An 11200-nucleotide genomic window follows, 5' to 3' on the forward strand; every position below is an offset into this window, starting at 1 on the left:
CAGCTCAACCACTTTTCGGCCATGGCAAGGCCGAAAACCCTACTTCGGCCAACAGTTGGCCGAAAACTACCTTTTCGGCCTGCATGTGGCCGACAGGGTCATAGTTTTGCATTTTTTTCATTATGTGCTATAGTTTCCGAAATTGCTACAAAATACGTCATAGTTTTGAAAAAAAATCTGTTTTCACAATACTAAGAGACAAACATGCCTTTCCATTTATTTATTTTCCATTCGACGGGTGTCATGTGTCTTACCTGACCTGTTAATTGGGATCTAGGGGAAGATGAAGACAAAGTGACACATACAGAGTCTGCAATGGAAGATACATTTAGCAAGCTTCCAAAAGATCACCTTATTACTTCTGACATCTCGGAGGAAGGCTTCAATGACCAGCGTGGAATTCAAGAAAAGGGCCCACGTGAAGATGATAACACAGAAGCTCAGAGCTGGTACTGAATATATATTGCTGAAAACTGGAATTCTGCTTTTACTATCTCTTTTCCCTATCTTCAAATATTTCTTTACTTCAGCCTAGCCTATGAACGGGCATTCCTGTGTACCCTATTACCCTGCCTATATGAGCTTGACTGGGTTTTCACATAATGATTGTTGTCTTCAGGACTTCTCCGCCGCCGGGTTCCGTTATTGCTCATCCGCAAGATCCAGGTATTTTATCAGCATATCAGCGTTCATACCGATGCACATGTTTCTTCCTACAAATTATTGACGGTCAAATTTCTTTTGATTTTCCAGTCTAGGAATATTCTTTGTTGTATTTTTATGCGATGGGTAATTTGTAGAAGTTTAGGACAGAAAGGATATCCGTGGGAGGAAGTACTCCCTCCATTCCCTTATACAAGGTCACTATCAAAAATACATTTTGCATCAATATAAGGCCACCAACAATAATCGAGGCAAAAATTAAGGATGTTCCCTCGTACTAGCAACTTTTTAATACTTACATGCATGTAGTCATAACGACACTCGGTCACTTTCTTCCCATTCATTCGTTGCATGCTTGTGGTGTATTAATGATTCCGGTTGACAAAAAGAAAAGTTGACTTGCAAAGGAGTCATTAAATTTTATCTTGGTACCTGTAATATGAGTTTCTGCCTTGTATATGGGAATGGAGGGAGTACACTGAATCTTGGCAATTCTAGGCGGGCAGTGGTGGATAATTAGCAATTTTCTGGTTGATCTAATCCTGAAATAAAGCTTGATAATGGCATTAGTATTATTAATCTCATGTTGATATTTAACCATTCTGAGCAGGTAATAAGCATAGAGCATATATATACTACGAATGCCATTATAAAGCTTTATTTTGGGATGGTTAAATATCATATAACTAGTACCGCTAACACGGGAATGAACAGGAGAGGGATGAACACTTGTTGGCAGTCTCGTGAAACATGATGTTGTTCGGGAGGCTGAGAACTAGTCCAAGTAGAGGACAAAGACAATAGGAGTGAGCAATCATGCTGAGGCACTCCCAAAAAAACCTAATTCCCCTTATCCCGGTGTAGGATTACAAAGGACAAAGTTCCAGAGGCCCGTTCTCTCGTATAGCCGTTCGCGTGGTAGACAGGATGGGATCGCCGGAAGCAACAATAGCGAGAGGAAATATGATGGGTTGTGCGCGGGGAGGTTAAGTAGATGAGATCTGATCTGGGTGATGGCTAGGGTTGAAAATGACTCAAATATATGCGCGGTCGGGTGGCGAGACGTGGGGCTGAGCCCATGCCATAGTCGGCAGCAACCCATGATCTGAGGTATCGGATTCGTAGCATGTCTGTTAATGACTCGTAAGTAATTTCCAATTGATTGTTCATTACTCACCGGCAAAAGATTAAGGGCCAGCATGACTTAGGTTGGAGCTCGCCTCGTCTCGTTCACAAAACATGATGGGCGCGAGCGAGGCATGACAGCGGAGGAGGAGCCCGTGTGTTGCGCTTTTCTTTTTAAGCTTCAGTAGCATGTGGAAGAGAATCTCTTATAAAAGGGCTCAACACTCCTCTAGTAATGAGGTGAGACTATACTTTGCACCATTGTGTCATGAAACCACACATGGTCCTTTGAGATTTTTCAAGAATTATTATGTATATGGGCCTAAGCCCATCTATAATTAAAAAATCATGAACCAAATCTTGGAGGCCTATGGTGTTGTCCTCTATTCCGGACACTATTTTTACATACTAGTTTTTTTAGTGGACACCACTTAGGATGGAACATCCACCTAGAGCAAAGTGATACACTCATCCATAACTGAACAGTGGACTTTGCCTTGTATTTTCCGTTTGGCATAATGAAGTTTAACTAATTGTCATACTGGTACTAGGCTGTCGAAGGCTAACCTGGGTGGTGGAGCATACTAGTCACGCTACTGGCTTATTCGTGAGCAATGTAGAGATTACTCTATCTCATACACTTGACCAACAATCAGTCTCATATATGTCTGATCTTCCAAAGACTCCTCTATATATAGGGTAGCATCTTGCTTATACAAGTCTTAGAACACATTAAGAAAAAATTCAAGTTGTCATACGGATTGCGAGAGTGCTACCTCTCCAAAGGAGTGGGTTAGCAAGGTTACCCTCCAAAGTTAACTTGTAGTTTCCCGTGGTCTTGCTTCATAGGATTTCTGATCACATAGATTGGGTTACTACCAGGGAAATTCATGTGGTCTCATACCCACCCAACCACCCACCCACCTCCCCTCGATGCATTTTTCCATCACAACATGTGATAGCCCTTTTGTGAAGGGGTCTGCCTGATTCTTTGCCGACTCGATATAATCCAATGCTATCACGTCGGTGTTTCTTAGATATTTGACATAATTCCTTATTCTTATCTTCTTTGTGGATTGCATTATGTCCTTTTGAATTTTTTTCCTAATTTACAGTGACTAATTATCATAGTTATTAAGGATAGCCTGAATTAGCTTTTCAACCACTGGAAAGTCCGAAGCTCACGAAGTCATTCTTATTCCGTATAGGATTTGTCTAATGCTATGAGTTCTTTTTTCTTCCATGACTTCGTTAAGATAGTTTGCTTGCAAGACATCCATGAAACAACACCGCCTCCAAGTGTAAACGCATATTCACTTGTGGCCTTCATCTCATCAGTACAAGATATCCAATTCACATCACTATACCATTCAAGTACCATTGTGTCTCTGTTATAGTGATGTCCCAGATAGCGCATAACTCTTCTATTAGGGTGCCAAGGAGTCAAGTGCTTTCTTTGTCGGTAGGCCTACAACAGCTGATGGCAGATGGGGAACACTGAGAACAAAGGCTTTGCCGCTAGCCAGACAAAAAGTAGACTGCTAAAAACTACTTTGCCAATTTATTCTTTTATGACACTCTTTGTCGTATCATCCTTTGTCATGCATTTGTCCATGGCGCCTGACAGAAATTCCCTCATTCCTGTATGCATCAATCAGATTGAAAAAAAGGTTCAGTTTTGTTCAAAGCAAACATAATGTCAGCCCTCATAGCGGATAAGTTGACAAATTACTTGAGAGTATCTCAACTGATAGGTAGTTGTGCCTTCGAACCTTGGAATTCACACTAGGATCATATGTTCTTGGAGAAGGTTTACAACATGCTGGGATTGTAGAAGTGTAAATCCACCCCCATTATCACTCGACAGTATGATGTTCAAGATAACATCAGCCATACCGTGATCTTTTATCTCAAAGTTATGACATATAGAAGTCTTAACTCCTCAATGACTTTAAGTTTTGGAACTCTTAACCTCCGCAATGACTTTAAGTTTGGTTCCAAATATGAATATGTCGTCGACATACAAAAAAGATATAACTCTTTCGCCTCAACCATGGCGATATACACATTTGTCACCCACATTAAGAACAAATCCAACACGATGTTAAAGTTTCATCAAACTTCTCATGCTATTTCCTAGGTGCTTGCTTCAGGCTATACGGAGATTTAAGTAACTTGCACATATTTCCTTCGTGATCATCTACTTCAAAGCCAACTGGTTATGGGATGTCAGTTTCCTCGCCTAGCTCCTTGTTTAGGAAAGCCACCATGACGTCCATTTGATGGGCGTGTAAAGCATGCAAGGCTACAAACATGAGTAACAATTGGATGTTGGCCAGTCTGGCCACCGGTGAGTAAGTATCAAAGGAATCTTCTCCTTCTTTCTGGGTATGACCCTTGGACACAAGTCTAGACTTGTACTTTTCAATAATGCCATCAGCCTAAGATTCTTTTTACCCATAGGCTTACTACCATAAGGACGGTCAGTGTCTCCTATGTCATGCCATGATGAATCCATCTCGCCACAGACTGCTTCCATCTAGTAGACAAGACCTGGAGATGCACAATTTTCTGAAATAGAATTGGGAATATCATTCACGAGGTACATAATTAAATCCTCACCACATAAATTATAAGTCATCTGTCTCTTGCTACTAGTTGGGGCTTTCTTGCCTTCCTCCTCAGGATTTTCATCATGATTTCGTTCATAATTTTCCAATGGAATGGTAGGCTGAGGAGTCCCGTAAGAATTCTTTCTAGAAGTGCTATGCATAGCTCCCATATAAAAATATCCTCAAATAATGTAGCATCTTTAGACTCCATAGTTTCATCAACCCTCACGTCAGGCACCTCAGCTTTCACCACTAGAAATCTATAGCCAACGCTATGCTCAGCATAGCCTAGAAAATCGCAGTCCACAGTCTTTCGTCCAAGCTTTGTCCTTTTAGTATGGGCACGTTGACTTTGGCCAAATAGCCGCAAGTGTGTAAGTACGACAATGTCATTCTTGTGGAACCTTATTCAGGACATGACATGATGTCGATATTCCCTCTCCTACCTTGCTTATCATAAATAGATATATCTAACAGGTCGGTAACCAAATCTGTTGGAGTAAGGATTTTCCTTTCGCAACCCCGGCCGTTTGACTGGGTTGAATTGGGAGGCTTTTATTTTGAATAATAAAATGTTCTGCACAGAATAAATTGTACTTATTTTTAAAGGTACTCTCCACGGTAATCAGAGCAGACTCTTTTTATTTTATTTTCAAGTGGATTCTTAACTTCTACCTTATAGATTTTAAAGTAGCATAGCACCTCATCGTTAGTATTGAGAAAATATACATAGCAATTTTGAATATATAGTTTGCACACACGCGTGGCAAATGGAGCCTTTGGATAAGGTAAAACTGGGGATTAAATTCTAGCCGCGCCATGCAACCGAAATTTACCATTCAAGCCGTACTGAAGGTCATGTGTTCATAGACGGAAGTTGTTTATACTGACTCGACAGTTGAACTTTCTATGCATAATGTGACCAAATTCACCACCCGAGGGGCTTGCTGATGATGCATCGCGGAAAGTCAAGGCACACCTAGAGAACTCGATGGGGTATGTATATCAGCTCAGGATGGGGATCGCACTTCCCGAGGTATATAAGGCTAAGAGGGCGCGTGCCTCTTGGTCCTTAACTAGCCTATTGGGCATGACACTTTCTAAAGGATGGCAAGGGGGTTGGAAATAATAGGGTCATGCTTCCCTGCTGGAAGGATACACATGACTCACACCATCCCTCACTCAATGACTAACCTTGGAGGTCCAACCTTATCTGAAGACCGGATCAGTGCTACGAAATGGAGGATTGCAACACCTTAGTATAGCTAGGACGACATGTTCTCATACTTAACTTTTGCTATTAATTTACGATAAAAGCACTATAAGGTCCTATGAGTTAAGTTTAGAACTAGTGTAATGGGATCAATAAATTTTATGTCCACACCATGAAGGTTTTGCTCACTTCCTAGGCTTTGGGAAAAACAACTCACGACTATCCCCATATTCACCCTGATAAGATAACTGAGAATGTCGGGGAAATTCTTGTTAAGCTGCTCTCGCGCAACTAATGAAAGGCGCAGGTAGGTAACAAAGAAATCGAGATGTCATGAAAACATTAAGGGGCATAGGTTCAGTCCGTCAAGAGTAAATTTGCGCATGCACTACCTAGGATTTTTGATAACTTGAGGTAAATTCTATGCTAAATCCAACTCATAAAATAGAATTTGACCATAATTTGCACACTACTAGTGCGTTAAGGACATAGTTTCCAGGATTTTGTAGTAATCTTCTTGGCCTTCTTATTCATGGAGGATTATAAATTTTTGCACAACAATTTAAGACAAACAACCTACGATTAAAGTTTGTATATGAAAAATATATTAAATATTTTCTGCTCAATCACAATATTTTGGTTGATCGATTAGTCAGGTTCGGTGTGATATGATGCACGCTAATTGGCGGGGCACAAAATAAGAATTTGTGTGCTGTATATCAGAATTGTGCCATCAAATTGGTTTTACTTATGATGGACATTTTCCTAGCGCATATAATGTTTCAAAATTATTTCAGGTAATATATATGATTTGCCTCTATTACCGGTTTATTACCCCGTTTAGACCCGTTATATTACCAGATTATTTGTACCTTACGTTTTTTCTGTCTATTACAACAACCTCTGAATTCTGTAGTAGTAACTAGTAACGAACCGTACTTGCAGAATTCGAGCACATTTCCACGGAGGAAAAAGAATCCAAGAAAGATGAGATCAGTCTAGGTATAACCATGGAGGATGCTACGGTATGTGCTTTCACGTGGAAGAAGTGATAACCTCCTGCGATCTTTTTTTCGTGGACCAATTCAATTTCTTTGTTATATAACTCCACATAGACTAGAATACAAGTTTTGTAAAAAATTATAAATTTTGAGACGATATTAATATTAAAATTACCAACATTCCTATTTTCTTCTGTCAACTATTGATTGAACACACTTGAGGAAGTTTGAGGAAGTTTGGATCATTTCAAAGAACTTCACAATAATGTGGCAGGTGCATGCTAGTAAAATCACCACCATATGTCACTTATGTCAACAAGTTTATTAAACAATATCCACAAAATTATGAAATTTATTCTCGAAGGTTCATAAACATATAGCACAAAATAATAAAAACATTTCAAAAATCAATATTGCAAAATTTTATGTAAAAATGATCTTCTATAAATATAAACACAATTAGTTCAAAGTCTAGAAAGCCCAAACTGGGAATTTTATTTAAAAAGGCACCTCACTGAAATATCTTAAGGTGAATTTGTGATGTGGTGGATGAATGTTGAAGACCAGGCCCAACATGTAGGCGCCTATCAATTTTGTTCCTCCTTTGTATCACTGGTAATACTTCACAAATCAAGATCTACTCCATCTAATACACATCCCTACCACAATTATTCTTTAATCTAAATGGGCCAATGATTAAAATATTAAAGTAAAGAGCATTTTACATAATAAGTGCAACCATGATAACAACACCATGAGGCTTCTCGTAGTGCGGATTGTCATATACTAGTATCATGCATGCATATGATATTAGTGTACGATACTACATTCCTAGTGCATATTATTATAGGTTGCTAGCATATATTCGCTAATTTATTGTTTTTGCATGACACATAGTATCATATAATGATAACAAACCCTCCCTTTCTTCATTTAATTGCTTGCCACATCATCTAAATTTCCTAGTTGGATATTCTTTAGTCCAAAAGTTGGAAGTAAAACATAAAATAGGCAAGTAAACATGACCTTTTGGACGCATGTATCAACATCTCCAGGATTAACCGGTGGTCGTCCTCGAGCATGTAGGATGATAAAAATAGAAAATAAATTCGAGTTGAAATTTTAACCCCATATAGAGTATGATCATTATGTGCATTTCTCCTTATAAGATACTTTTGGATGCAACAGAATTGTCTCGTGTATCCCCTGGTTGTTCAAAGCACATAGAAAATTTCCAAGTACATGCCACTGTTCAATGTGTTCTGCATGTGCGTCTATTATAAAAAAATCACAATAAATACGATGTCATCAAGTAACAAATCTAGTCGCATGAATGTGTGGCTCACGTTGCTAATTTTCTGTCAATCTTAAAATTGCATGTATAGTGGTCTGATTGCACGAACAAACTTGAAAAAACTGATCTATAATTGAAACCACATTTTTTTCGAGAAAGGAAATATACTAATATCACGAAGATACCAATTACACCGGGCCTCTGTAAAAAATATATTAATATCTTGAAGAAACTAGAAAAGCCTAATCTGTAATTGAAACCACGTGGTTTATAGATTAGTTTATCACTTCCCCCACACTTCTCCCACTAATCTATAAATCATGCAAGTATAGTGGTCTGATCGCACAAGCAAACTAGAAAAAAATTTATCTATAAATCATTTGCAAGTATAGTGGTCTGATCGCACGAACAAACTAGAAAAAACAAATCTACAAATCATGCAAGTATTGTGAAAGTGATTTCAATTAGCATATGAAGTATGAATATAACAATAAATTTCAGTCATATTCAACATATAGAGTAAAAAGGATCTTGCATGATTTGAAGTGAGCTGGTTATTGACCAAAGTGGAAATATATTTTTGAAAGAAGTGTATTAATGAGAAGGCACAGTTTAGGAGAAAATATTAACGTTAACAATACAAGAGATATACAATTTGAAAAGTAATTCAAAGATGCATCCAATTATATGATTTAATATTGTGAATGTTGATATATTTTCCAATAATTGTGATCAAACTTTATGACGTTTCACTTAAGACAAATATTATGTGGACTAGAAAGAAACAAAGAGAATACTTCTCTGAAGATCGACAACTAAGATAACTAATAAGGTCTGAATTAATGCGAGTGGTTACACAAGTACTACCCCCGTTCCAAATTACTCGTCGTGGTTTTAGTTCAAATTTGAACTAAAACCACGACGAGTAATTTGGAACGGAGGGAATAGATATGTAGATAGTATATATATATATTATAAAAATAAGTAAAGTGTACATATATTTGTATATATAACTAACCTAATGATATGCAATACAAGGCACTCCCATCTCCACACGGGCCGACACAGACAAACCAAATGGGGACGTCCAACAAGGATTCAGACTCGAAGTTGTACGAGCTGAATGAGCAACTTCTGCTGCTGGCCTCTCTGGTGACGACGGTGACGTATCTCTCCGGGCTCAACCTGCTGGGGGGAAACTGGCAACAGATGGAGGACGGGCACGTCGCCGGCAACCCGATCCTCCGGTACACCGACATCAGTAGGTATCGCATTTTATACTCCTTTAATGCCACGGCGTTCGCCTCGTCAGTCATGGTCTGCCTCATCCTCGTGATGCTCCGGAGGAACAGAAAGGTCTGGACAATGGTGCTGCCGGTGGTCATGGTGGTCGACCTGCTCTCCGTCATTGGTTCCTTCGCCGCCGGGACCTGCCGTGACGCCTTCACCACCATCTTTGCCTCTGGGCTCGCCTTCGCAGTTTTGGCCTACATTGCGTATGCTTTCATACCTTGCTACGTCAGGAGTTGGAACAGGGGCCGCGACAACACCCCCATCCCCATAAACACAAACAAGGGTTACAAAGAAAAGAAGAAGGTAGAGGTGTTGATACTGCTGGCGACCTTCACCTTCACCATCTCATATGCCACCGGGCTGAACCCGCCTGGTGGCTTCTGGAGCAGCACCCAGCATGAGAAGGAGGATGGCCGCCTTCTTCACCTCGCCGGCAACCCCATCATGGAGGACACCAGGCGCCGGAGGTACCGGGCCTTCTTTGTATGCAACACCGTGGTGCTCCTCGCCTCCTTGCTCGTCATCCTGCTGCTCCTGGCCAACAAGGTGAGCAGGATCATCTCAGCGCGGGTTGTCAGGATCTACGGATTCATAGCGGTCGCCCTCCTGGGTCTCATGGGGGCCTATGCTACTGGGAGCTCCAGGGAGACGGAGAATACCGTAATGGTCATCGTCTCCCTGTCCACCGTGATTCCTGCCTGGGTGGGCCTGCAGCTGGCTCTTAATTATGTCTTTCATTGGAAACCAATCAGGAATGTGCGTGACAATTTCTCCCAATGGTCAAAGAAATCAAGTCCCGCAGGTATATGCTTTTGCCAATTTATTGATTTTTCTTGCTAACAAAACAGCTTTCGTAACTGTGCAAACTCTCGATTTTGCTACTGTAGTATTTCTTTGTTGGAGAATTAGCTAGCTACATCTAATTAATTGCAATTAGCAACAGCAGCTTAATTGGAATTGTTCTTGATTGAATGATTGGCCGATTGATTATGCAGGTGACAGCGCAGTTGCGAGCACAGTCTTCAAAAATAATTGCTATTTGGCTATGGTACTTGCTGGTTTTGCGGTATGCATCACTTACCAAGCAGGAATGGATCCACCGGGTGGCCTCTGGCAAGACAACCTGGATGGGCATGAGATTGGGCGTCCTGTGCTACAGACTACACATCATGCACGCTACCAGGTTTTCTTCTACAGCAACTCCGCAGCTTTCGTGACATCTCTGGTACTGGTCATGATGGTACAGAGCAAGTTCCTGCTCACGCTCCACACTTTGGAGGGATGCATGGTGCTGGACCTGATCTGCCTCGTCACCGCCTATGCCGCAGGGAGCACCAGAGATGCAAAAAGGTCCATCTATGTTGTCATCGTGATTGGCCTTATCCTCATCTACATCGCCGTCCATGTTTGTGCGGTAGGCCTGAAGGAGAACGTGGTTGCTGAACCTGTTCCTGTTCCTGCTGCTACTACATCTGCTCCTGCTTTTGCAAGGCGAGTAGCTGGGGAACGAAGCAGCAACCAGCAGCTGGATGACAATGGTCAAGTGCTGCGTCTAATCGCCATCTTAGCCGCGGCACTTACGTACCAAGCCGGGCTGTCCCCGCCTGGCGGCTTCTGGCCGGCGGATGACGAGCAGCTTGGCCACCGCGCGGGCTACCCCGTCCTGCTCGACAACTACCCGCGCCGCTACAGTGCCTTTTTCTACTGCAACGCCGTCAGCTTCATGGCGTCGGTGGCTGTCATTCTACTCCTCGTGAACCAAAAGCTGTACAGGCGAGTGATACGGGGCTACCGGCTCCACGCGTGCATGGCGTTGGGCATGTACGCTCTCATGGGTGCCTATGCTTCCGGGAGCTCCCGCCATCTCAAGACTAGCATCTACATGCTGACCATGGTGATGGCGGTGGTACTACTGCCGGTATGTATCTTCTCATACAACCGCTTCGTCAGGTACAGGATCAAGCATCAAGTTGAGCCTACAACAAGACCACGACGACGA

The 11200-nt window shown here is 41.4% G+C and overlaps 1 protein-coding gene across 1 annotated transcript in view; it reads left to right on the forward strand.

The window, feature by feature from the left end:
• The window catches only part of LOC123043327 (uncharacterized), a gene marked incomplete at its 3' end in the record, with an annotated part of 49943 nt that extends 38749 nt beyond the window's left edge, over window positions 1–11194 (forward strand). Inside the window, exons 12-16 of the mRNA XM_044465745.1 lie at window positions 278–449; window positions 620–666; window positions 6559–6638; window positions 8947–10003; window positions 10197–11194. Of these exons, the coding sequence (XP_044321680.1) occupies window positions 278–449; window positions 620–666; window positions 6559–6638; window positions 8947–10003; window positions 10197–11194 (2354 nt within the window). The remainder of the gene's footprint in view (window positions 1–277; window positions 450–619; window positions 667–6558; window positions 6639–8946; window positions 10004–10196) is intronic.
• Window positions 11195–11200: the final 6 nt, after the last annotated feature.

The sequence above is a fragment of the Triticum aestivum genome, chromosome 2B (genome assembly GCF_018294505.1).
Source record: "Triticum aestivum cultivar Chinese Spring chromosome 2B, IWGSC CS RefSeq v2.1, whole genome shotgun sequence".
In the NCBI taxonomy this organism is placed as follows: Eukaryota; Viridiplantae; Streptophyta; class Magnoliopsida; order Poales; family Poaceae; genus Triticum; species Triticum aestivum.